We start from the raw sequence: 27,780 nt of genomic DNA, 5'->3' as shown, positions 1-27,780 counted from the left end.
CGCGACAGCGTGTTGTAGCGCTGCCAGGCAGTCCACGGAACGCCACCAACCGTTCGTCGCGATGCCTTTCCCTTTGAACGCGACACTTTTTGAGGAAAGGAAATTACGCACTAATTCTCTGTCATCTCGGTGGACATCCGAACCGCACCGTACAGGAAGGGAGGAACGCCACTACCCATTCAGCGCGATGGCTTGCCCTTTGAACGCAAGGCTATAGCCCTGGCTGCGCCTGGTTTGGCTGGTCACGTAGAGCAAGCGCCTCCCCCTCGTGAACGAATACACGCGGCTCATGCATTGGTGGTGGTGGAAAACATTTATGTACAGATACACTTCAGGAGGTGAGGAATGAGCTGACCCAGAGGGGGCCAGCACTCACAAGTACTAGGTGGATGGATGGATGGAAACAACTTTATTACACACACAAAAAAAAAAATCTTCCAGGGTGGTCCCCTACTGGTCCAGGAGTCCACGGGCTAGTGCTTCACGTAAAGCCCGATCCACTAGCCATTTCTGGCCGGCGGGCTGAGCGGTCCGTAAAGCAGCCTCCCAGGAAGAATGAGTGGGATTGGGGATGGGGGATACTGCCTTTGGGGAAGGACATGCCCAAAGGTAATGGAAAAGTGTGGATTTGGGCACGCCACAGGTGTTACAATCAGGAGGAAAGGTGGGATGAAAGCATGAGAGGCGGTGGGGTGAAATAAAGCAGCCTGTCTGTAATTGCCGCCATGTGGCGCTGGATAAGGGCGACAAGGTACTGTGGGGTGGTGGCAGTGTCATGCGGCTGAATTTGTAAAATGTGGTAATTTGGTGATATGTAGAGAGGACCGAAGGGGCTTCTTGCGCAGGGTTGGGCGCCTGATCCTCCGGGATCCGGGAGGAGAGTTCTCGGGCGAGCGCATGAACGCGCTCATTACCGGGGATCGAGGCATGCCCAGGGACCCACGACAGAGTAACCGTTCGGTCGAGAGAGGTGGCCGTGGTAAGAATACGGTGTGTTGCCGGAGTCGCCACGCCCTGTAGGTAGTGGCGGTACGCGGCCTGTGAATCTGTGCAAATTTCTGTTATGTTTTTGTCAATGATGGAGTGGGCCAGAGCAAGTGCGATGGCGGCTCCTTCCGCCTCTGCAGGCGAATTAGTTCGAATAGTGGCAGCGGCCCCCACTGTGCCGTCTTCATAGGCTGCGACTGCCGTGAAATATCCTGGTTTAGAATTTTGTGCCGCGTCGACATAAAGGATATCGGAGCGGTTGCTGTATGTTTTCGTGTAATAGCTCGCTCGTGCCTGCCGACTACCGTGATGGAGACTAGCACTCATATTGCGCGGTAGGGGCTTCTGATATATGTGATCCTGCGTGCGCAGAGAAATCATGTAAGGTGTAGGACTTGTTGGGGTGGGAATTGGTGGATTGAGACGTAGCTGTCGCAGTAGGCATTGTCCTGTTTCCGTGCGACTCAGGCGGACTAATTGGTTGGTGCGCTGAGCCTCTATTAATTCCATCACTGTATTGTGGGTACCAGTGGCCAGGAGACGTTTCGTGCTAACCGTCCGTGGAAGACGTAAGGCAGAGGTGACAGCCGTGCGTATTAGGATGTCTGCCTGTTGTCTTTGCCGCTGAGTTAGTATGTGGTATGGAAGGTGATATGTAATGCGGCTAATGATTAGTGCATTTGTCATATTGAGGGTCTCGCGTTCAGACAGCCCATGATTGCGTGCTGCCACCCGCCTGATAAGTGCAGCGACCTGTTTGGTCTGTCTCTGCAAGAGCTGAAGGGTGGCGGTTGCATCGAGTGTGTTGTTAATTAGAAGGCCGAGAATCTTCACCTGAGGCACAATGGGCACTGGATTCCCGTACATGAGCAGTTCAATGGGGGGGTCACTGGGGAGGGGTTTCAGCTGCAGGAGTTCCGATTTATTTGGAGAGCAACGGAGGCCTGTGTTTGCTAAATGAGTGGTGGTGATGTCTATGGCAGATTGCAGGATATCCTGGGCTGTTCCAAGGGATCCTCCCGTTTTCCAGAGGGTTATATCATCTGCGTATATGGCTGTGTGGAGCCCTGGGACAGCAGCAAGGGCCTTTGCCAGTGGCGCTAGGGCAATGTTAAAGAGTAAAGGTGATAGAACCGCCCCTTGTGGGGTTCCCCGGTTAGGCAGGGGGAAAGGCTGGGAGGCAATATCCGCAAGGTGGAGGTCTGCCGTGCGCCCCTGAAGGAAGGCCCGAATATATTGCCATATGCGGGTGCCACACCCCGTGGTGGCTAATGTCGTGAGGATATGGTCATGGCTTATTGTGTCGAAAGCCTTATGGATATCCAGGGCCAGTATGGCTCGCGTAGAGGCTGTACGACGCTTAGTGCAAAAGAGGGACTCTTTAAGCGCGAGAAGTACGTCTTGCGCCGAGATGTTTGGGCGGAAGCCGAATTGAACGTTTGAGAGAAAGCCTGTTGTTTCTAGGAATGGTTGCAGGCGATTGAGAATGACGTGCTCGAAGAGCTTGCCGACACAGCTCGTTAAGGAGATGGGGCGCAAATTTTGAAGAGTGAGGGCTTTGCCCGGTTTGGGTATAAATCGCATGCTGCATGGGTCCAGGCTGATGGGAGCGTCCCTGCTTGCCAGTGGTTATTAAAGAGCTCCATGAGTTCCTGGAGGGAGACATCGTCCAGATTGAGTAGTGCCTTGTACGTTATGCCATCCGGCCCCGGCGCCGTAGAGCGGCGAATACTAAAGAGTGCTCGGCGGACTTCGTTTAAGGTGATGCCGACATCAAGTTCTGGGTTAGGTGGAGGTAGATTGGGTGGATCTGCCGACTGAAGAGATGTGGGTATATAAGTGTCCCGTAGTTGGCCAATTACGTCGGTGCCCTTTTGGAGCTCTAGTTGTATTAGACGTTGTGTGTTTACTTGTGTCTGAGATTTAGTGGTTGTTGGATCCAAGAGAGCGCGTAGGAGGGACCAAGTGCGTTTAGTGCTTAATGTACCCTTCAGGTCGTTACAAAAGGTTGCCCAGTTTGCGCGGGCTAGCGTGTTCGCGTATTCTTCTGCCTCGCGAGTGAGAGCGGCTATGCGGAGTCTCAATTTACGATTGTGTCGCTGGTGACGCCAGCGCTTGAGAAGCCCCTGTCGGGCCTCCCATAGGTGAGCCAGATGCGGATCAACCTGCGGTGCCTTAGGGGTATTTTTAATGCTTTTGCTGTTCGCCTGGATGGCCTTCACCAGACGGTCTGTCCAGTCAGTGACAGTACGGGGTTCTGTCGAATCAGTTGCCAAATATGAGCGCAATTTATCCCAGTCAGTGAGAAGCTGCGAACGAGGGTTGAAAATCTTGGATTCATAAGATATAATAGTGGAGACTGGAAAATGGTCACTTCCAAGGCTATCCTGGAGCACCGTGTGAGATTTAACGATTATGTTCTGTGTGGCCCATGTGAGATCGGGTGTGGTGTCGCGGGTGACGCTTGTGCCAATGCGAGTGGGTACGGTGGGGTTTGTGATCAGGCTAAGGTTGTAATCAGCCATTGCGGTAGAAATCAGGTTACCTTTGGGGGTATCCGAGTTGTATCCCCAGTGCGTGTGACGTGCATTAAAATCACCCACCACAAGAAGGTTTGAGGAACGGAAGGAGCCCAGGATACCCGGAATAACTCTGCCTTTATCTTTAGGATTGCTGTATATGTTAATAATAGTGAGGCCATATGTGTGTCCTGGTGAGCTTAGCTCTATCGCGGTATATTGAGTGCCCTTGCTGTCGGGCGTGTTTGTCGGTGTGCGGTCTAGTACCGGCATGGATGCGAGTGTCAGGATTGCCGTACGTGGTGTAAGGGCCGCCGTGTGATAACCGCGGATATGAATGCGATTTGTTTCCGTCTCTTGCAGAGCGATGACATGGGGGGATTAGGGGAGTTTGCTATATATGCGGCTAGTTGTGATTGTTTTCGGCGTATGCTGCGACAGTTCCATTGCCATATAATTGTTTCTGCTGGTGTGTTGGACTGGTGTCGCCGCCGACGTTTTCGCGTGTTATTGTTCTGCGCCATGTTGCTGGTCTGGATTATCGTTTGGGCTCCTGCTCACATGGGCCTTGAGGGAAATGAGGCAGCTGACGCCGCCGCCCGCGCGCTCTCTCACCGGACATTCCCCTCCGACCCCGACGATCAGGAAATAGAATTCACTCCCACTTACTCCTTCACAAACATTGCTTTACTTTATCAATCTGGCCATGGTATTTACCCCGCCCGTGTAAAGGTCTCTCAAAGGCGGAGGAGCGGCTTCTGCTTCGCCTGTATACAAATACTTTGCTGTGCCCGGAAGCTATCAAACACTTCCACCTTTCTTTCTCTGGCAGCTGTACGCGCTGTGCGGAGAAGTCTTCGGACATCTGCCACGTGGTGTGGGCCTGCCCCTCCAGCCCTGCTATCCCCCCTCACCCCAACCCAACCCGGGAGGACTGGGAGGCGACCCTGCTCGGTTGCTCTGACCTGCAGGCCCAACGGGCCTTGGTCGCGCGAGCCCGGGCGGCTGCCGACGCCACTGGGGTCCCGAACCTCCACTAGTACCATGTGAGCAGGAGCCCAAACGATACGCCGGTGAGCGAGGTTCCCGGTGTAGACGCTGTTTTGGGGAATGCGGTAGGCTAGATACGGTACCCAGCCGTGCTCGACATTCCGACATGCCCCTCGCGAGCCGGAAATAATTTTTTTGAATTGGAATCAGATGCAGCCAATGCAATGGCGACCTCCTCCGCGTGTGTTATTTCACGGGCTCGGAAAGTAAGGTCGTTCACTGTTTTGGATTGGTGGACGACTGCTGCCGTGTACCATCCCACATGGTGGGGGCCGGAGGCATCCACGTAGAATACGCCTGGTTTCGATCCATAGTGGCGGGCCAGGGCTTCCGCCCGCGCCAGGCACCGGCCATTATGGTCCTCACGGTTCATGTTCGCGGGAAGAGGGCGCACGTGGAGGGCGCATCTCCACTGGGATGGAATACGTACGCGCTCTTCCATGAGAGCGGTGTGTTGGATGTGTAGTCGGGCAAGGAGGCGGCGACCCGACGATGTTTTCGAGAGATGTGTGTATTGGTTGGTCAGGTGGGCTTTCCGGAGCTCCCGAAATGTATTCACCATGCCCAGCCCCAAGAGGCGCTTTTTGGAGGTGTTCACGGGGAGGTCCAGAGCCCGCTTAATAATTTTGCGGAGGATGACTTCGAGTGCATCCTCGTCTTGCTTTCGCAGGTGGAGGTATGGAGTCGAATATAGAATTCGACTGGTTACAAATGCATGCTCCAGCCGCAAGGCTTCCTTACATTGTAACCCCCGCGCTTGTTAGAAACCTAGCGGACTAAGCGGCCCACCTGGTCCCCCACCTGATGGAGTTTGGCCAATGTTGTTTCTGACCGTCTGTCTTGATGTGTAAAGAGCCCCAGTACCTGGACTTTGATATTTTCAGGGATTGGACCTGTCTCAAGAGACAATGAAATTTTGGCTGTGCACTTTGGTGAGGGGCGTATGAGCACAAATTCAGACGAGCTGTCCTCGACTCCATCGAATGCCCTCACAATAACAAGGTCGTACTCGCCTTGGATTGGAAGGGAGCATTCGACAACGTTACCCACGCGATCATTCTCACCCACCTCTCTCAAACTAGCTGCGGCAGAAACGCCTTTCAATACATTCGGCAATTTTTGACCGACAGAAAATCTTACATTCGAATCCAGGATAAGGAACATTGCCCTTTTTAAGGAACATGGCCCTTTTCATTTAGGAACCAGTGGTACACCACAGGGCGCGGTGCTCTCTCCCCTTTTATTAAATCTGGCTATGATGGGCATAGCGGTCCAGCTGGGCGCTTTCGTCGGTGTACAGCATGCGCTGTACGCCGATGACATCACCCTGTGGTCCACACAGGGTTGCCTTGGAGACATTGAGGACAACCTGCTGGAGGCGGCGACCATAGTGGACCGTTATGCTCACCGCTGCGGCCTCCAATGCTCCACCCAAAATTCTGAATTTGTGCTCATGCAGACGGCCCCTGGGCGCCGCCTGCTAAACCGCTTACATATCCAACACGACTGCACTCCAGAGGAGGCGGAGCATATCCCAGTACTGTGGCGCCATATGCTTTGGGTCTCTCCGCTCCCCCGTAACATGGACACCGACATGCCCGAAAACAGACGACAAGCGCGGGATTGGGCTCTTGAGAGACGGGATCCACGGGATTTTACACGGCCGCTTTCGTTCACCAGGAAATGCGCGTTGATGGACTCTCCTTTCGAGCCCCGAATTCAATGCAAGCCGAGGAGGTAGCGATAGCGCTTGCTGCCGCCCACGCAAATTTGAGAATCATCATCACGGACTCCCGAAAAGCATGTAATTTTTACTTGGCAGGGGAGATCTCCCCCTTAGCTGCTTGCATTCTAAGACGGACTGCCACTAATCCAACATCGAAAAGAATCATTTGGGCTCCTGGCCACTAGGGCTTACGAGGTAATGAGGCCGCTGACGCGGCTGCCCGAGCGCTTATTCACCGGGCTCCTCATCCCAGCTCTTCTGGCTGGGAGACTAACCAGCCGCAGCTGCGATTCAGGGAAATAACGTATTAGAGCGACAACCACAGCCTTTTGCCAGCCCCTGCAAAGGGGCTGAGGAAGACGGAGGAGCGAACTTTAAGGTGCCTGCAGAAAGGTACTCTACTCTGTCCTGCAATAATCAAACATTACGATCCTAACACGAATGGGCGATGCCCGCACTGTGGCGAGACCTGTGATATCTTCCACATGGTGTGGGCATGTACTCAAAATCCCCACCTCCCCGCTTCCCCTACCCCTTCCAGAGGCATGGGAGACTGCCCTCCTCAACTGCTCCTCGCTTGAGTCCAAAGGGCTCTGGTGAAACGGGCGAGAGACGGGGCCTTGTCATGCGGTGTCCCGGACTAGGGACGCCGACCATGTAGTGGGGCCACTCTGTGGTTTCCAAACTCTATTTCATCAAATAAAAGTTCACCACCACCACGGCAGCGGCGCGTGGAGGATTCGCTGGGACGATCGCGACGAGCCGAGTTGGGGCCCCGCTTTTCCAGAGCTGGTAAGACGTCACGTACAGCGAGCGCCCCTCGTGGCAGCGCCGCGCAGTTGCGGCATGGAGGATTCGCTGGGACGATCACGACGAGCCGAGTTGGGGCCCCGCTTTTCCACAGCTGGCATGACGTCACGTACAGCGCCGCGCAGCTGCGGCATGGAGGATTCGCTGGGACGATCGCGACGAGCCTAGTTGGGGCCCTGCTTTTCCACAACTGGTATGACGTCACACATAGGTCACGCTAAAGGTCAATGGTGGATTCTCCGGGACGACGGCCAAGAGCGGAAACCGCGAGCAGTATTGCTTTCGCAATAAAAGAAAGGTGGGCCCACTTGGAACGGGACCGGCGCCCCCGACCGTTCCATTGAGTAATCGTAATGGGGGAAGATGATTTCGAAAGGGGGGAGCGCCTACACCTAGGATGTACCGCCATGCTCAGATTGAGAGGTGGAAGCGAGGCTGCCCCCGAGCCAGTTACTGGGGGCTGAAGCTCAGTACCTAAAAGGGGGCAGCTGTCTTCGTCATCGTCGAGGTCATTGACTCGGCGGGACAATCTGGAGGGCCGACCAGATACGTCCTTAAGGAGACCGCCTCTGCTAGAAAGGCGGGGGTTAGTCGCGATGTGTTGAGCGATCATAGAGGGAGTAGCCTCCATGTCTCGAGCGATGAGGCGTTGTATCGCTGTCTCCAACAGGTTGTCAAATTTGGCATTAAGACAGGCTTCGAGTTCGGCAAGGGAAGGTTGCAGAGCCGGCGCCGCCGCCGTCTGGCTCTCCATAGCCTCCGCATCGGGGGTACTGCGAGGGGAGGGGGGTTGTTTTAGCCTCTAAAGCTTCAGTTTTCGCGAGTAGCATCTCGTTTTGTGCCCGTAGAGAAGCTATAAGGTTGTGGAGTTGAGCGTCAGCCGCCGAGTGAGGGGGACAGGAGAGGGGGTGGGAGGAGGAGGTAACCCGTCCCGAACCGCTCATCTGTTTGTCATTTTTGACGATGTTGGCTCAGGCACCCTCGACGCCATTCTTGAGCGTGCTTTTCCTGACCGCCGTGTGGGGGTGGTGGTGGCACTTGTCTGCTCTTTGCGTCATTCCCGCTAGTAGGCGTCTGTTCGTTTGAGCTGGGGACGTCACCGCAATGTGTTGAAGCATCGCTGCAGACGCTGCCGTGGTGTTGTGGCTGCCTGCCCGTCACACTGGATTTCGTACCCTTTGGGGCAGCTGACTTGTTGTGACGATATTTTGCACTGCAGTGCCGTGAGTTCGTGGCATTACCACCACCGCAAACCGCACAGTTTGGCGCACACTTGTGAGAGGCCTGCTCCCCATCTTGTATGGGTGCTCCACACAGGCGACACTTGTCTTGGGTTGGGTTGGGGCAAGAGTCCCCCCGATGGCCGACAGTTTCACACAAACGGCAGGCCGGAATACTGCGCAAATATGGCTGCACTGAGACGATCACAGAGTTGTAGTGGGCGAACATTGGCTTCACCGTGCCGACAAAGGTCAGCCGGGCCTTGTTTGAGTTGCCGATATTCCGGATATCAAGTAGAGTGGCGTTCCTCGACTACACGCGAGGTTGAAGTAATTCAGACGTCTCTAGGTTGACCACCGTAATGACCCCATGGCAGACGCCCTCTTCATGTTCTTTGATATGGCCGGCTGGAGGCACATCTTCTTTGGCTCATTTAATGGAAAAGTCACCTAGCAGGCGGTCTGCGATGTGGGCGTTCCGAGTGCTAGCGAGGATCAAATTTTGCACCTTGCAGAAAAGGAGGCTCAACCCGGCCGCCTTAGGCGCTCCGAAGAAAGCGCCAAACGCGGCATCGAGCCCGCATATTGAAAAGCGTCCAGGATGGCCAATGATTTCCGGGGCTTGGTGATGGTGACAAAGTAGTCTTAGTGGAACTTTCGTAAAGGCTTGGGCCTCCACTTGTTCACGGGGTTGCGGCCCTTGGGGCCGAAGTCCTTCGCCGCGTGCGAGGCGGAAGCTTGGCCGGTAGCAGCAGCGTATTCGGTGGTTGGATTGGCGTTAGCCGCTATCTTAGCATCTCGTCTGGAGCGGAGCTCATGCAGGCGGAGATTTTCATTGCGGATCAGGTCCGCGGGTACCGATTTGGGTTCCACAGTTACGAGAACGGTCGACCAAGACATGAAGTCTGTATCATAACTGCGTCGAAGAAGCGTTTCCGCCGTCTTGCCGAAAGAAGCGGCTCCATTGCAGTCGAAAGTTGGCGCAGCCGTTAGGCTTAGCGTCGGCGCCAAAGGCCGGAAGAAAAACCCTCTTGAAAATTTGAAAAAGTGGGCCCACACAGATGAAATTGGTGTCCACGGATGCCGATGAACTTGCCGAACCCAAAGATAGCAATATTGATGAGGTAGGATGACTTGATTCGTGGTTCCTGTCAAAAAATGAAGGAGCCGTAGTGCCACACGCCTAGCAGACGCGAGACGCTGCCGCGTTCCCGTCGGCGGGGGAAGTTGTCTGCGGTGTTGCCTGTAGTACTGAGTTACTTCTTGATATATTAGTCGCCATTGTCTTCTGTGGTTCTCGAGGTGAGGCTCTTCGTTGGCTGCTCGGTGGTAATCTTAAGGCAGCCCATATGCAGCTTCGTTGCCACGGACAGACTCTAGCACAGGGGTCGAGATTATGTCAATAGACGATATGCGAAATTGCTTGGCGGTCTGGCAACGCCGCGCCCACAACTTCCGGTTTCCATCTTAGGTCGGTCGAGCTCGTCGAGCTGGTGCATCGTTTTCTATGCGCGCTTTCTTCTTGCGAGTGGAATTTCAACAGCCAAGCTTCAGCTGCTGCGTTGTTTTCACAGCTGATCTTTGACCAAATGTATATGTGCTTTCAATAAGCGCCAGCTTACTCCTACCGCGTCCTCAGCTTCGCTTGAAGTCTGGCGCTGATGATCGCAATAATCGGCACTCGAAAGTGGGTTGTAAAGTCGAACCTTGACCGTGTGCTGTTGTCGTTTTAATGCTCGCATTAAAGCACCGGTTCAAGCATCACGCATTATCATGGCTATTTTATTCCCAGGTGGACACGAATTCATCTGGTAGGGTAGCGAGCGGTTATTTTGCGGTGAGTAGGCACGTGTGTTGACAAACTTCTGTGACAGTGCGAACTTTCGTTCGCGCCGACGCCAGGAGCTTCGTGCATTGCAGTATAATCACACAAGACCCTCTACCAGCTGCGTAATTCGATTCCTTTACTGTAATGTGCAATGCGTATCCGCGGTTTTCAACGTCACCGTTTCAGAGCCCAGCGTCGGTTGATTTTCGCCACAATTCGTTGAAACCGCGTCCTGCTTAAGACACAGTCAGTCAGTCAGTCGACATTAACAAGAGGAAAGTAGGCATGCACATATAATTCAAAATATTGTAAGCAAAGACGCAGCTTTTTTTTCAGATAAGCACTGAGCCACCGCGGCGGCTTGATTAGAGGAAGATGCTACAGCTGTAGGTGCATGTACGGCATGTACAGTCGAGCGCGATTTGAAGGTTATCGCGCGAGCGTCGGCCGAGAACATGAAAAGCGCCATGGCCCAGAATTCTCTGCCGAGGCGAGGGAGGTATCAGGCCAGCTTCCCTCACTCTTTTTGCTGTTCCTTCAGCAGCTGTCACTCCCTCCTCTGGGCTATCAGTTTTTTTTTATTTTCTTTCCCACCAATTTTGTTATCGCCCGCAAGATACGAGAGGTAACCAAGTCGACACTTTATCGCAACCAATGGAAAGCTTAGAATAGAGAGAAAGGGTGGTGATCTCGTCGCGGGGGTGATGCTTGTTGCACGGAACAGCGAACGAGGCAGAGGAGAGAGCGAAATCATGATTTTTCCTGTTCCAAAGTCGGCCGCTAGGTGCCTGGAGGGCTAGGCTGGTCGACGCTCGCGCGATAACCTTCAAATCGCGCTAGACTGTACGGTGCATGTGTGTGCAGGGGCGAAATTAGCATGTTCGGTTGCTTCCGAAACTTAATTAGCTTACTCCCAAACTTAGAAAAATGGCTTTGTTGCGAAGCAAGCTGTTGGAGCTTACCACAACGCTAATAACATCTGATGGCCTGAAGTGTTTTCAGAACACTGTTGCACGTACTTTCTAGCTTAGAAATGCGTCCCTCCTTCATAATAAAGTAGCTATATTATTCGCTTCTTTTTTTTTAGATTTTCGTTGCCGCAGATATTGAAGGTATAGGAATCCTCAAGAAATAGAGCATTCGCACCTCACTTTTTATACGTAGGGTGTATTGCTTCACAAAGACTCCTTAACGCGCGTAATATATGCGTATGGTCCAGAGAGTTAGCTCGCCCTTCTAAAACTAATTGATCACGGGAGAAACTTAACTGAACACGTAGCAAACTAAGCAGTAATCGGCATATGGTTCTTCGAGTGAACTTATTTCGCCACGGCACGAGCGATTGGCCAGCTCAAAAAATTACCGTCTCTATTACGTTGTTCAAGTATGCGTCTATATATATTCACGCTGACCGAAGAGTTGATAAATGCACGAAATCGGCTTCTAATTTTGATCAGAGACAACAAAGGCTGTGGTCCCTATCTTAATTTAAACGCAAATCACCTCGAGAGATTTGTCGAAAATCAGCGCAGAAAGCGAAAGCTGCGCACTGATCCGCGTGCTGACACATGATACCTCGCATGGCGTTTTGTTGGGACGGAATAAAAAAAATAGAAAAGCTTTAAGCTGGAACGCACCTAGTTCTGGCACGCATCGTAGTGTCTTTTCACAGTGGAGAGGGTAGCTCAACACTGCATCGGCATTTTACTTTTCAAACGAAGCACAGCCGTTTTAACCCAACGCTGGGCAGCGGTTTCGTTTTCTGTACCGAACCAACATGGAGGACTTAGTTCTCGGAGCGCCGAGAGATGGCGCTGCGCATTTCGCATATCGTCTATTGGCGTGTCGAATTTATTTGTCTTAAAATTTGGGTGCAAGACGAGAGACCCTCCCTGTACCGAAATTTTGGATTGCAGTTTTACTGTCGCTTATAATATATTCGGCATTTCATCCGATGCAAGCCAACGCGATCGCAACTTCGTCTGCTGCTTATATATTTGTCCCTCTTATGGTGCTCGCTTTGGTTGGGTTACCCCGACCATCTACCACCACGGCTGTCGTGCATTTTTATTGCGAAAGCAATACTGCTTGCACTTATCTGCCATCGATGGTCGTGGCGCCTCCTTACACAGCGGCGCGTCACGTGACCGTGTGACGTCACGACAGACCGAGAGACGGGGCCCCAGCTCGCGCCATCGATGGTGGAGGTACAGCATTACACGCCGGCTGCGCCGCTGCCGAGAGAGGGCGCTCGCCAGAGCGGGATAAAACGAGGGGTGGGGGGGGGGTGGGGGGGGGGGGGGGCTCCAGCTGCGCTACTCTCAGTGCGCGATGTCGGATGATGCGTACAAGGCGAGGCTGGAACGATCTGCTGCGGCCAAGCGACGGCGCCGCGCCGAAGAAACAGACGAAGAACGGCTATTAAACAACGTGCGTATGCAGTAGCCTGGCGAGCACGCCGGTCAACATCGCTTGATGCGGGTGCATCTACAAGTGCAGGGTCAAGTTTAATGAGTGGTGTTAACGGTAGCGAAACTATGGAGATAGCCAGTTTGGAGACAAGTTTCATGGACGCTCTTAATGCCGAAGATACTTCAATGGGTGAAGAATCTATGAATAGTATGGAACGACACAATTTCAACATACCAGTTGTATAAACAGAGCTCCAGCTCGTGCCGTCGGCGCAGGGCGGCGGTAGACACGGCGGATGCGGGCTGAAGAAACGGATGAAGTTGCTTTCGCAATTTCCGGGCTTAACCAAGCTGAGCCTCTGCCAATTTTTATTTCTGGCTATTTTTATTTCCTTAATGCGCTTTTTTATTTCCGTACATGAGTTCCAGCACTTCGGCTCTCTTTTGTCTCCTTTCTTTGTCTAGTTCCGGGTGCACAATTTTTGGTGAAGGAGGGATCCTAATGGGGCTCATGTTCTTGTTGATTTCCTCCCTTTCTTCTTTTGAGTTCGATTTTGGCTAGCGTGGTTTTGCCCGCATGTGTTATGCTTAGGCTCTCTAATTGGGATACCTTTACTGCCTCTCCTAGTCCTGCCAAAGTATTGTGCATCCGTAACTTAAGGTCCCGGGATCGATGCGCCGAGCTTGGAATCTCCACTGCGTTTAGAATTGTCGATGATTTACTAGTAATTTTGAAAGACGACATAGGATGTTTGCAGACACGAATGTCCCAAGCTGCGACGCTGTTCACTGACTGCCTTCAACCTCTGACAATAACTCATGAGTACCCGGAGAATGGACACATCAGATTCTTGTATCTGTGCCTGTAGTTCCGCTCTGAGCACGTCTCCTGGGCCTGTGAGCCAAGGGTAAATAGGGCAGTCCTCCTGTACGCATCGGCACACTATAAACTAGTAAAGAGAGCCATCTTAAAGTCATGTTTCACGAGCGCGATTGTAAAAACCTGCAAGCGCCTACAGGAAGACGCTTTTCTGAAGCAAGCGGATCGCCTTCGGCAAGCCGGGTACCCAGCGCATCTTCTGATTGCTGTAGCATAAAGCATGCTTAAATCAAAGGAGAAACCCAGTGAAAATGACTGTTGAAGGAAGGGATCGCTGATACGTTGTCTACATACTGTGTCCCATAACCTCAAAAAGATGGGTAACAGAGCAGGAGTTAGTATATTGGGGCCATTACTTTTTGATAAGTACCTAAATGATATTTCCAACATTAACTCCCAGGCTAAATTTATTACCTACGCTGATGACACTAGCATCTTTTTTACAGGCAGTGGCCTTAATCTCCTTGTTCGGGAATGCAATGACACCTTGAGTGAACTACAAAAGTGGTCCGAATCCAGATGCAGGAGTATAAATGAAAAGAAAACAAAAGCTTTCATATTTTTTTTTCCTTTATTTGTTTCTTAGAACGTGTCTAAGGGGGGGCCGAAGCTAAAGGCGTAACAACGCCTGACGGGCGTCCTAAAACCGAAGTATTTCCTTCCTCCATGGAGATTAAACTTAACTCACGACGTATAGGCATAGTTGAACAGTTTAAATGCCTTGGAGTAGTTTTTTCTTCCAGCATGTCTTGGGAACACCACACAAATCATATTGTCACGAAAGTGGCTCAGATAACCGGGGTCATAAGTCGGCTCAGATACATCATTCCAAGAACAATAAAGTTACTCCTGTACAATTCACTTTTTTTTTGCTCCTATTTAAACTACTGCCACGTAGTGTGGGGCACAGCTACGGTTAGCTGTCGTCAGCGTATCTACATTTTCTAGAAAAAGTTCCTTCGTCATGTTTACAATGTCCACTGGGACTCGCCAAGCCCAGATCTCTTCCTACAAAGCGGTGTGTTAAAAATACACAACTTGTATAAATATCGCTTGAGTGTCCGGTTTAAACTCGAAACACGGAGTAATGCAAACCGCATAAGTAAACTTGCTGAACTACATACCCGAGATGCAAGCTACACAACAAGGTATGCGGAGACATGGATAGTCCCGATCCCCCGAATAAATTCAGGTAGAGAACGCCTGCAGTTTACTCTTCCTTCCCTGCTAAATGCGTATGTATATAATAATTTTGACCTTTTCAGTTCGTCAAACAGGTCTTTGCGTGCTTTGTATGCTAGCATGTAGGATTTTTGTTTTGTGTCTTGTTTTCTTTCCTTTGTTGCCAGTACCTGTGCTAATCCAAAGTGGATATTGTGTCACTATTGTATGATGTTGTTTCGTTTTCTCTTGTACCTGCTCATTATTGTATACCTGTTATCACGCTGTGCAACTGCCTTTTGTCTTAAAAGCCTTGCTGTCAGGCTGCTGCCAAGCGAAAGGGGGCTGCGGCTTAGTCAAGCTGTCTCTTGCAGCTCTTTCTGCACCTCCGCTGTCTGTACCTTTACAAGGCAGAAATAAAGAATTTGAGTTCATGTTGTTTCTTCGGCACCGAAGAAATTGCATCAGTTGTTTAGAAAGGCAAATTCTGACGTAACTATAAAGCCAGACCGCGTGACTAAGCGTCGCCCGCGTCTTGTAAGCTGTCAAAAAGATGTTGTTTATTCAATCCCGTTGTCATGTGGTAATATCTTTAACGGCCAGACGGGGAGATGCCTGAGCACAAGACTACAGGAACATCGTAGAAATCTAAAAGATGTTAGCTAGGGTGAGCTAAGCAAACACTGCAGCCTTAAACTAAACAGCCTTAACATTGATTCCACATTGCCTGCATGGTTGCATTGTTTTTTTTTTGATACCGAAGTCAGTTCGTAACAGCAAATAACGTCAATTCAGATTCCTCTCCTGTTCGCTCTGGCGTTCCTCAGGGGTCCGTTCTTGGGCCCCTCCTCTTTCTAATTTATATAAACGACTTACCAACTACTATTTCGTCTTCCATTTGTCTTTTTGCGATGACTGTTATTTACCGGGACATTAATGATAATAATGATTTATTTGTTCTTCAGTCAGATATTAACAAGGTACTGGATTGGTGTAACCTGTGGAATACGAAGCTAAAAATTACTAAATGCAAGCATTTGTCCATTTCTCCTCTATCTAATACACCCTCTACCTACTGCATTAATGGCATCACTCTTGAAACTGTGTCGTCTTATAAATATCTTGGTGTTCACGTCTCTTCTAACCTGTCTTGGAAAACTCATGTTGACTACATTACAAATAACGCCAACCGCATGCTTGGATACCTTCGCAGAAATTTTTCATGCGCACCAAGTTCATTAAAACTATTACTTTACAAAACATTGCTCCGCTCTAAATTGGAATATGCTTCATCGGTGTGGAACCCTGGAGTAGAATCTCTCATTCCTGACTTAGAATCAATTGAAAACCGCGGTTGTCGCTTCATACTTTCCAACTATCGTCGTACTAGTACTGTAACGGCCATGAAAGCTAACCTTTCCCTACAGCTTCTTTCCCAACGCAGGTCAATAGCTTCATTATGTACTTTTCCCAAAATTTGTAATAATCCTTATATTAAAGAGAGGTTATTAAAAAGATCAGCGTATATTTCAGCCCGAATTGATCACCACCACAAAGTTTGGATCCCTCCTTGTCGTACAAGATGTTTTCACGTTTCATTCATACCCTGAACTTGTGTCAGCTGCAATCACCTTCCCCACAATATTGCTGTAATTACTGATACTGCTGCATTTCGTAACGCCGTTATTACTTTTATATAAGTATGTGTCTATAACTTTGTTTTTATTAGCTGCTGTTTTCTTTTGTGTTTTGTTTTGTGCAATGCTGCCTTTTGTTAATGCTGTTATTGATTTTATACCAGTGTCTGCTGTAACTATATTCAATTTTTCTAGCTGCTGTTTTGTTTTTGTACTTGTATGTTATTCCCACTCCCCTCTGTAACGCCAAACGGCCCTGGGGTAACTAATTAAATAAATAAATAAATGTAAAAACTGCACACCTGCCTTTGAAAGAACGGCCGCTCTACGCAAGCGCCACGACACTACCACAAATGTGACAGTAGAAGCTCAGGCAATATCAGGATTCTCTGATAAAAGTGTCAGCAATCCATCCGTACACCTGAGCAAAAAAGAGCTGATCTTTCTAAGCGCACATGAACATACCAACGACTGGAGGGAAGGTTACGAACCAACGAGATAATTGTCCCACGGGAACGTGAGTTGTTGCTTTCCTGTGTTGTCACGGGACTGGTCCTATATAAGCCAGTTCAAGGCAACAAACGATGTTGTCAGTCAGGGCCTGTGTTTGTGTGTATCTTTCTTGTCCGTAATCCGACCACGGTGTAGTGTCAGTATGTGTAACCAACAGGCCAGCCACTACATATTAATCCTATCACATGGTTTGGGCCTGCCTCTCCAACCCGGCCATTCCCCCATCCCCAACCCAACCCGGGAGGACTGGGAGACGATCCTTCTCGGCTGCCATGACTTACAGACCCAACAAGCCATGGTCGGGCGCGCCCGGGCGGCGGCCACCGCCACTGGGGTCACAAACTAGGGGCCTTGATTTATGAATTTTCGAATGATTCAGAAATGCAGGCTTACTTCTGGGAAAACTGGGTAAATCCGTCGTCCATGCACTTTCGGACGCTTGATTTTGGAAAAATCTTCGGTCAATGGCCAAAAATTTTCCGGATTTCCACATGGGATCACGAAGCAGTGGTGAGACACGTCTGACCATGCAGACCATGCAACTTGCGACATTGATTTGAACCGACGACATATGAACCATATAACTCCCGGGTAAGCATTCCGCTGGCATCCGCGGAAACTAGCGTGTGCCCGACATCATGCAAAGCAAGCCCGGTCTCGGCCATGGCGCGGCTTGCAGCATGATTCATCCAGGCTCTTCCGGCGGAATCTCCCCCCCCCTCCTTCCCCCCCCCCCTTCGCCCTCTCCTCGCTAGCGCCGGCTCGAGACTCAACAGACGCTTCGCCGGCCGCCCTTTCCCAGCTGCAAACTTCGAACGGCCGAGCCCTCTCGTCCATTCGTCCGATTCGAACGGTGACAAGTGGCGCGACCTGATTCGAGGGTTTCAACGGCTGGCAGCTGCAACGGTCCCAGAGGTTATAAAACCGAGCCGCGCTGCACGGGAGCAGCAGACGGGGAGCTGACTGAGAGATAGAGCGAGAGAGACGCTCTCCCAGGGCATCGCCGTGCTTCGTTGTGCTAGCGCTTTGTGCTCTCGGTCCCTGTGCCGAATATGTAAAGCCATTGTATATACTCTACATAAATGTTTCGTTGATTCTCTGTCGCCTTGACCATTTCATCGCTCAGCTCTGCACATCAGTGGCAGCAGGCTGGGGTGTCGAAGTCCAAACAGTGGTGACAGCGGTGGAATGCCCCAATCCCAACAATCTTGAATTGTATGCCTTCCCAGCACCTTCATCTTTTCCCTTAAGGCGTGGTTGAGGTGTACAGTGATATGTGAGGCAGTTACTATGCCATTGCCTTGTCTCAAAATTCAATGTTCTCTTCAAAATTATGACGTAACCGTTCATCGTACACCGTTGTGGGTGATGTCGTACGATTTTTTCTTTGCATATAGCGTACGTGCCTTAGGTTGGAAGCTAGCTCCGGGCAAGTGTTCGAACCGAGTGTTTCACTCGAACCTTCGTGGACTCAGTCTAATCAGCGTTCGCAGGCGCGTCTTCATTTCATTTCTCAGTGAGCAACCTGCATCGAGGTCGAACGCTCACATTGACGCACACATGTTTTTGCCGTGGCAGCACGTAAGCAGTCTTAAGTGCCCTATAATTTTTGTTTCATTTCCGAATGCGTTTTATCGTCGGTAGAGCCCGCACGACCAAGTTTTCAACACTCACACTCTTGCGCCTGAATTACAGCGAAAAGCACAGCCGACGCTTTCCGCTCCCTACTACATGCTACAAATTGTTAGAAACTTTCAATGTACCATTCAAAGTTGGGAAACTTCGGGTTAAATTTTTCTAACCACGACGTTTAACTTTTTGCGACGATTATTAACAGGATGTTCTACGTAGAATGCACAGTATTTAACGGCTCAGAATCTTCCCGACATCGCTGGGCGTCGTTGACTGACAAAGGCGCTTCTTGTCCGTTGAGTACGTACTCCGCTGATTCCTTCCTCGCTGAAAGTTGTCCAAAATCTTTCTGACACAACGGCAGCTTCAATTCCGAGAGAGAGAGAAGTGTTTAGTATTGGTTATATATAAATCCTAAATGAATGGGCTCCCTTCCCAGGCCTCCACTGGAGATTGCCAGCCGCTCTGCTCCGTCCGCTAGGTGGGCCTGAGGTGCTGGTCCATCGCTGGCCAGCATCTCCTCCGATGTGGGGAAAGGTGTAGGGTCTGTGAGCATTGTTTGTTTCTCGCACGTCCATGTTAGCTGTGTTAAGGTGGGCTTACCCCGCATCACGGACATATGTTTCTTTGATATTGAATGGGTGAACCTTGTTAGTGTGTGCAGCTTGGGTTACGCGTTTGTCTGCAAATATTTTATTGACAAGTCGCTCTTGCTCGTGCGCCCGCACGCGCGCACGCACACACACACGCGCACGCGCGCGCACACACACACACACACTCACGCACGCGCACACACACACACACACTCACGCACGCGCACACACACACACACACACACGCGCACACACACACACACGCGCACACACACGCGCACACGCGCACACACACACACGCACGCGCGCACACACACGCGCGCACACACACACGCGCACACACACGCGCGCGCACACACACACCACACACACACGCACGCACGCACACACACACGCACGCACGCACGCACGCACACGCACACGCACACACATGCACGCACGCACACACACACACACACACCCCACACACACACATGCACGCACGCACGCGCGCGCGCACGCACGCACACACACACACACACACACACACACACACACACCCCACACACACACATGCACGCACGCACGCGCGCGCGCACGCACACACACACACACACACACACACACACACACACACACACACACACACACACACACACACACACGCAACGCACACACACACGCGCGCGCGCGCACACACACAGGCTGCTTCGAAATCACATCAGGGCGACACGTCTCGTTCCGCACGCGCTGTATACACAGCTGACGCGGAATTATTGCAGGCAATGACCTAGCTTTCTCTGCCCCCCATTTAGAGCCCCTTTTTTCGTCCACTCGCAGCTGTGGCTCAGCGGTTAAAGGGATACTGAAGAAAAATTTTGAAATTGAACAAAAACGCTCAAAATAGATTCTTGGAATGTGATTACACCGAAATCTAGTCGGCACTGCGCATATTTTTCAACGGATGGTTTTATTTTAGATGTTTTATGAGCGCGCGCCAAGACCTCCCGGCCTGCGCGAGATGAAGAGCGTGACGTCATGACACCCTCGTCTGACAGGCAACTAACTGGTCGCGTCACTCGAAGCGCGATGTCGCACTGCAGTTTGGGTTGACCAAGCGATAGGGCTCCCAACGTCCGACGCTGCCGACGCAAAACTGCAAAACCCGCGAGTAGCGATGGCAGTCGTGCGCCTGCGGGAACAGTGGGTGCGCGGGTGTTATGACGTCTAGTCGCAGCTACCACAGGCGGCCGCCAGGTGCAACGATACGTCAATAAATAGCGAAAAAAACATGCTATCCGCCTATTTTCGCCAAAATGCTTGTCGTATTTATCACTTTTAGCAGTCAAACTCTTGTTAACATGTAAAAGAGCGGCTCCAAAACATTGGTTCAGTATCTCTTTAAGGCGGTCAGCTGCTTAGCTCGAGGATCTGGGTTCAAACACGGCCGCACTTTTACGGAGATGGTGATAATGGTGTCATGAAAAAAAAATGATAGCATTAAACAAAAAAAGAAAACAGAAGGCAAAGACGGTCTCAGGCCCCGACATCTGGTATCTACTATCTTAATATAATGATTTAATTGTTGGTTATCAAAAAATGAAAGGCGCAGTTACTGTCTCACTAGTCGGCGGAAACCTCAACTGCGCCGTGAGGAAAGGAATGAAGGAGCAAATGAAAGAAGAAATGAAGAAGAGCCGCCTTAGTGGAGAGCTCCTGAATTATTTCGTCCACCTGGGGGATCTTTAATGTCCACTGACATCGCACAGCACAAGGAGGCCTTTCCGTTTCACCCCATCGAAACGCGGCCGCCGCGGTCGGGTTGGAACCAGGGAGTTCCGACTCAGTACCCGGGTTCGAACACGACAGCGGCGACTGCGTTTCAATGAAGGCGAAACGCAAAGACCGCCTTGTGCTATTACTGGCGGCTGGGCACGCATCATAATAGAGAATCACTGCCTAGCGAAACGCACAGGACCTGAAAGAGAGGATAAGAATTTTGTTGCTCTGAAGTCACCTTCGCTGTAGAATATATAGGTAGTACAATGAAGCACCACCTTTACTCGCAGTGTATGAGTGGCTATATTTAAATATTGTACACACATGTCCGCACTCTGCAATGACAATTGAGGCCGCAAGAGCAAAATTTGCGACGTCATTTTGTTGGCTACTGTTAGCGTATAGAGAGTTGTTGGCTGTGACATGCTGGTATGTCACTAACTTAACTTCTGCTGTTGCTTGCCACCAGGAATGGACGGAAGGGCATGGAGTGGATACTATCGTTGAAATGCTGGCCAACGTTAATCTTCAGCATGACTTGAATCTCCTCGGCCAGAACGGCACTGTCGTAGTAAGTATCGTTTGTCCTCTTCCTGTTCTGGAAATTTCACACCATTGCTGCATCCACTTTGGTGGAATAGAGGTACAGCGATGGACAAAATTTTGCAGGATGCTTTTTTGCGGAAAATTTTTATAGATGCGGAGATAGGCACAGGAGGTCAGTGAAATGCATAGAACTGTGAGGAGAAATGTGTCCTCCATGTGCTAGTAGGATGGGTTATGGGTTTATGGGGTTGAACGTCCCAGAGCGACTCAGACTACGAGGGTCGACGTAGTGAGGGCTCTGCAAATTTTGACCACCTGGGGTTCTTTAACGTGCACTGACATCGCACAGCACACGGGCCTCTAGAATTTCGCCTTCATCGAAATTCGACCACGGCGGCAGAGAACGAACCTGCGTCTTTCGGGTCAGCAGCCGAGCGCCATAACCACTGAGCCACCGTGGCGTCTCGCTAGAAGAATACCATCTGAGTGGCTAGCGAGGCAACTTTGGAATAATTTTTTTCCCCGCGAATCCTGATCCCGCAAACTTTTGTCTATGACCGTACATGCAGCACTCGGGAAGCACGGGCCTGTTTGAAAGCATGCTTGAGCTCTTGAGCTTGAGCTTGAGGGCCTTCGAGCGTTGCCCAAGGTTGCTAGCATTGCTTCGAATGACAACAAACATGGCGGCGCCCTTCAAAGCCGGACCCCTCGCTTCGGACTGAATTCTCGTTGTTGCTGCCTTTTTCTGTCCGTTGATTGGCCATAAATGCGACACCGGTCTTTCGCTTCGTCTCATCTTGCCTATAAAAAAACGTATAAGTGATAAATTTGCTTTAGTTTTTATTTAGAGTGACGATTGTGCCACTGCTAGGCCTAAGAGGAGAGTCGGTTTGACCGTAATGGTTCCCGTTTTGACAACCAGATGGCGCCACTAGAGGCTGAGTTTATTTTTGCGTCTCTGCTAGCATACGCTGAACTAAAAGTGGGAATGCGCCTGCGTTTAGCGTACGTAAGCGTGCATACGCTCGTCGTACGTAGACAGCATAAATTTATGCTCTTTTCTCACTGTATCTGTGTACGCCGCGAGCGGCGACATGGTGCGCACAGCGAGAAGCAGCAGCGGCGCGGCCGTTCCAACTCGCCCGGGCGTCAACACATGAGAGCAGGTCCTAGTTTCTGCCACGAGCGAATCCGCTTCGCTTGCCGGATTTTTGAACAAGTGTGACGCGCCTTATGACTGCAAAAAAGTGTATTTCAACATTTAGTTATGCTTCGTCAATATATTTTTGTTATTTGCTCGAAACCGAACGTAGCGATTGTGGCGCCACACGAGCTTGGCGTAAGACGCGAGAACGATTTCAATGGCCATTGAGATTTGCCGTGTAGCAGCACCACAATTCCCTCGAGTTCGATGGCGATCGAAAATCTCGATGGCCCTCGACTCGATGGCCATTGAAACTGGCCGTGTGACAGGGGTATAAGCCCTTTTCGGTTTTCAATAGACGTTTTCATTATCATCATCATAATCTCTATCTAATTTCGTTCTCAGCTACCTACCTTCTCTCAATTAACGGCTGAGGCATCCACCATAAAATGAGAAGACACTGAGCCATCCCCCTGCCGATGGGTTGTCATTACCGACTCCAAAAATTCTCGGCAAATCCTATGCAACCTGCTGAAGAAAACCAATCTTCAGTCCATTTCCCTTGACATCGGGCACCTACAACATTTGGCTATTGCCGCAGGCCACTACATAACATTTAAGTGGATACCAGCACACTGTGGCATTCTGGCCACTAAAAAAGCAGATGAAGCGGCCCATAAAGGCCACCACCGTCGGAGATGCATTCGAACTTTCTTCACGAAATCTGGTGTGTCCCAAATGGTTCAAAGATTTGCTTCCGAAGAAGTGTATCGGCTCTATAGCTTGCGGACACATCACTTCCAATTTCCTAACTCAGTCGACCCACATCTCAGATCAAGACTCCCACTCAGAATTGCTCACGATAAGGAAACATCATCACTGACTTCAGCTGAAGACTGCATTTACAAACGGCTCATGATACCGTTTCGGACAAATGAACAGTGCGCTTCGTGAAACCTGCGGCTGGATCGAAACTGTGGAACATCCCCTGCTTGAGTGCCCCACAAATGCGGAAGAGCGTGCGTACTATAAACATTGCATGGGGTAGCTCTCCCCAGTGCCTCTAACAATGGACAATGTTTCAGGTCCTTTAGCTTGCCTTAGGCAACAAGTACATGCAATGAACTTCTTGTTGACATGTTTAATGGACATTAGACATCTAGAAAAGCTCTAATTTCACCTGACATGTTGCTCTCATGCATTGTTCACGTAGTGAAGTTTATTAGCCCAGATGTCGAACTACGCACTTCATAATTTCATATCTTACATCATTGGTTGCCGCTGCACTTTAGTACGCATCTAATAGCCGCATATTGTCTTCTTCCCTTTTTAGTTCTTTTATTTTGCCTTTTCCTAACCGCTCTCCTTCCATCTTTATCTCACAAATTTCCTTCCCCGCTCCGAGTAGCATGCCAGCGATTTTTAAACGCCTGCCAAGTTTTGGGTTTTTTCATTAAATGATATCTCTTTCTCTAATTTTTTTGCTACTAATGGATGCTGATGTCCAGCGTGAACTAGGTTTTCAGTCGATTGAAGTTACTTCAGCGAGCTAACTCGAGGCAAGTACGTCTGCAGTGATTATCGCTAAACTCATTCGTGTTAGATGGCGCAAATGAAACAAAGGCAAGGGTGTCACTCGTTGAAAATAACACTAAATTTACCATTGTGCAAACATTATAAGTCGGCTTTAGAGTCCATTTGTCAACGATTTTATGGTCCTTGATGCCTTCCTTCGACCAAATAAAAGGCTAAAATATTCAAATACGCCCTTTGCAAATTTAGTGCTTTTGACGTTGCCTTCTTGGTATGTCGCCCTGAAATACATATATTAAGTAGATGTTATGCTCGTAGTACTGTTCTGCAGTGAGCAATGAGTCACACAACTAATTACCCTCTCATAAATATGTGCTGAACCCGAGCACTCATGTTGCTCTTCTTGCATGCACAGGCTGTCGAGATAAATTATAAATTATACGTGTTTTAATAAAAAAACGCTGTTATCACGCCAAAAGAGGTCCAGCTTCGTCGCTGGCAATCTCTGCCCGAAACGAATGCTGGCTGAAAACGTGCACGAGGTAGACGTGCTAAACCGAGGCCCTCGATGGATCTACTTTGGCCAGTGTGCTACCTGACGATTAGAAAAGAATAACACAGGTAGCCAGAAGCAACGCAGCTGCAATAATACGCAACCCTGCGTTCCGTTTGGAGAGAACCGCTGTAGCATGTTACTTTCCCGTGCCTCCATTTTCCGAATGTCCGGAGAGGCAAAAAGCAGTGACGTAGGGGAGGCTACTGCAGTGAGCTATGCATGTCTAGATGACGTTTCTACTACGCAGGTCGTGGGCAACCGCGGCTCCGTCGAGATCGACCCCCGACGCATGATGTGGAAGGAGACGTCCATCACCGGTGCAGCGCTCTTTGCCACAACGCCTGTGAGTCGCATGTTGTCTCCAGCCAGTATTTCGGCATATAAGGCTGCTGAGTACTATGCGGAGCGAGCGTTAAAAGAGTTTTTGCCAAGTGCTATGGCAGGAAAGTCATTCCTAAGAGAGAAATATTGCAGCTAGTAAATGTGACTTATTCCCTTGCTTCATGTTTGGCTCATATGTATACCGCAAGCTAGAATTCTTCGGTACTCTAAAGAACAAACGAAGCGCCTTCGACATATGAAAAAAAAAGCCACTCAGTACTGACGGAACCATAGATGTGTCATATTTTAATAATAGCTACATTAGACAAAGGAAGATAGTGACTTCCGTTTTTACTTGTATTCATGTAGCAACTTCTCTGCCAGCCCTTCGTTGGTAAAAAACGTCCTGAAATAGTCACTTGTGTACCATACAAGGCGAAACGTGTAAAAAAAGGAGAACACGAGACAACGTAACACGAGACAACGTAATGAAAGTGTTGTAGAGGGCCTGATGTCGACCCAAGTTACACGGTCGAAACTGTTGTGGTATATTCTTTTAATTCGGCCTTTTGTTTAGTTGAGTTTCACCATGCTGTCAAAAATATGGTTTAAGCGGTTAACTTGTGCAGCCATAGCTGGTAGTCGACTATTTCCGATGTAAAGGCTGTCGATGCGTGAAGAGTTGGAATAAAAAAAATCTGCCTAGTGTTGCAGCCCAACAGAAATTTGATGCTTTATGTTGGGAAGTGAGTCCGCCTGAAAATGGCTGCCCCCTCCATCCCTGAGTGACGTGAGCTGTGAAAAGGGGGAGGGGGAGGTGATCAAAGTTAATCTCTATACAGAGTTAAAAATGTGGGCCCTCTTCCGTGGCGGCTACTTCTGCAAAGCTGCTTACTGAAGTGTATCCGCAAGGCCACAGTGACGCTTTGTTCACATAGGTGTGAACTGAGTGAGGTCTACGCCTAAAGCGCTCGAACAGTCAGCTTGGAACGGAGGGACAATACATTCAATCTTTTATTTTCTTTCTTGTTTGATAGCCTAGGCCAACACTTCCACAAAGTGTATACCAATGGGCGGAGTGGTACCGACTTCATGGCAGCACGGCGGCTTTCGAGACATCTCGCAGATAGGTGAAGTGCATGTCGCACAGAACTTAAACCGAGTTTTGAAGTTATTGAAAATGTTGAATAAAAAAGCTTGAAGATAGGGAGCTCCGAAAAATATATTCAGGTCAAGAAAATCAGCAGCCAAGAAGAAAACCGAGTATGACTCGAGTCCTGAAGGCCGCATTTGCAGGCCCGGCGCGCGTACTCATTTTTTGCGCGGTTGTGTCCCCTCGGAAAGCTTGCATGCGCCCATCACCTCGCCAGACGGTTTAAAGTGGTCCTGTGACCAAAAGTTCACTCCTATGTTCAGCATAACCGGTTAGAAAGTAAAGCTAAGCACAAATGAGCGGGCGTGTCACGCATTCCGAATAATTCCAGGGACGGGCACATTGCTCAGCATCGCGCTGTGTGCTCAGCGCGGAAATACACAAACCATGTTCTCTGAACATAGCTTAGCGTCTCCAAACATATCGTATTCCCCGATAGCAGCGTGTCTGTACATCCGTTTAAATTCGCGAAAGTGCATCGATTTGTATGTAGCAGCTTTTTGTTTGATCATGTTACTCGCATGCCTTTGCAGGAAGAGTGGCAAGCCACAGCCAAAGCTCTTATCCAGGGGCTCGAAGCCGGCTGGCTTGACCCTGTCATGGACCGCACCTATCCACTCACCGAAGCGAAGACTGCGCACCACGACATCATTCACTCGAAAGGCGCCAAAGGAAACATTGTCATTCACCCGGACCTGTGACGAGCGCGGAAGTCGCCGGACGTAACCGTGTCTCAAATTGCTCTGTGCCACTGCCAGATTTAAGAGCTACGAGAGTTTCAGTTTTTGTTGTGTTTTTGCTGCATACTAGACTTCTTCTATTGGCCTGTCGTTGCTAAGTTAGCAGTTCTACAGATTTCGATGTGCATGTTTAAGAAATGTGTCCCTGAGACATGTGGATAATTATTAAACGTGCTTTTGCAATCTGTTGAGAATTTCACTATTGTTTTGTTGATTTTAAGTATTCTTGTGCTGTGCCCTTTGATCCGGTTCACTTGCGTGCTGTTCTTGGCTGCCAGTTAGAGGTTCTTGAGCCAAGTCAAGCTTTTCCTACATGTTTTGGTCCTTTAACTTCACCAGGACCTATCTTTCACATGAAAGAATAATTTGGCTGGAATATAACTGATTTTCTGTTCCGTGCGCACAAAGCCAGAGTGTTACCATCACTGCAGTTAGAGTCTGGTCTGAGCGCAGCTCAGATGTGTTATTGTATAGACCTTTGCAGTAAGGGCTCCCTGGGCGCTGCCATATTGTTCACTGGACTGTCGTGAGCACCTCGCGCTAGCACGGTGGAAGCGGCGGCGGAACCGGTTTCCGACAGTCCAGAGAGGAGGAGTTTCGACAACTCCCTCGCCCGATGCAAAGGTCTATATAAATGAATTTTCCTATTACGTGCACAGCTGTTGCCATTGCAAACATTTTGCTGCTTGGTAGGCGATGACGCTACTTCTTCTGTTTAGTACTTAACACTAGACATGAATATTCTGCATCTGTGCATGACGCAAGATCAGTCTTGCAGATATTTTAGTCAAGGCTGACGTCGGTGTTCGTCGCTTTGTTCTCCCCGCAGGCGCGCGGCTTTCGGGCGGCGTCAGAAATATCCCTAAACTTGTTGAGCTACAGAGGCTAAGGTAATCGCGTTTACTAAAAAGTGATATAGCCATTACTAAAGACCGACTAACAATATCTAATTGCAATAGCCGCTTATCAGAAATATTCGGAAAGTTAACCAATACCATTAATTCGATAACTTTACTAGCTAACATGATGCGCCTGTTTTTCGACGTCCGCTTAGCACTGGTA

At 49.9% G+C, this 27,780-nt stretch overlaps 1 protein-coding gene across 2 annotated transcripts in view; it reads left to right on the top strand.

Moving 5' to 3' along the window:
• LOC149337111 (zeta-crystallin-like) overlaps nt 1–26,912 on the top strand; it is a 59,455-nt gene extending 32,543 nt beyond the window's left edge. The window contains exons 5-7 of one of the 2 annotated variants that reach the window (XM_089553326.1): nt 21,195–21,296; nt 24,752–24,847; nt 26,512–26,912. In XM_089553326.1, the coding sequence (XP_089409452.1) occupies nt 21,195–21,296; nt 24,752–24,847; nt 26,512–26,679 (366 nt within the window). In that variant the 3' untranslated portion in view covers nt 26,680–26,912. The remainder of the gene's footprint in view (nt 1–21,194; nt 21,297–24,751; nt 24,848–26,511) is intronic. The other variant, XM_089553327.1, reaches the window with a different exon arrangement.
• Nucleotides 26,913–27,780: the final 868 nt, after the last annotated feature.

Source organism: Amblyomma mixtum, chromosome 7 (assembly GCF_055824585.1).
Source record: "Amblyomma mixtum isolate Tamu chromosome 7, ASM5582458v1, whole genome shotgun sequence".
Taxonomy (NCBI): domain Eukaryota; kingdom Metazoa; phylum Arthropoda; class Arachnida; order Ixodida; family Ixodidae; genus Amblyomma; species Amblyomma mixtum.
The sequence above is the reverse complement of the archived record's forward strand: the minus strand, read 5'-3'. Positions and strand labels throughout refer to the sequence as shown.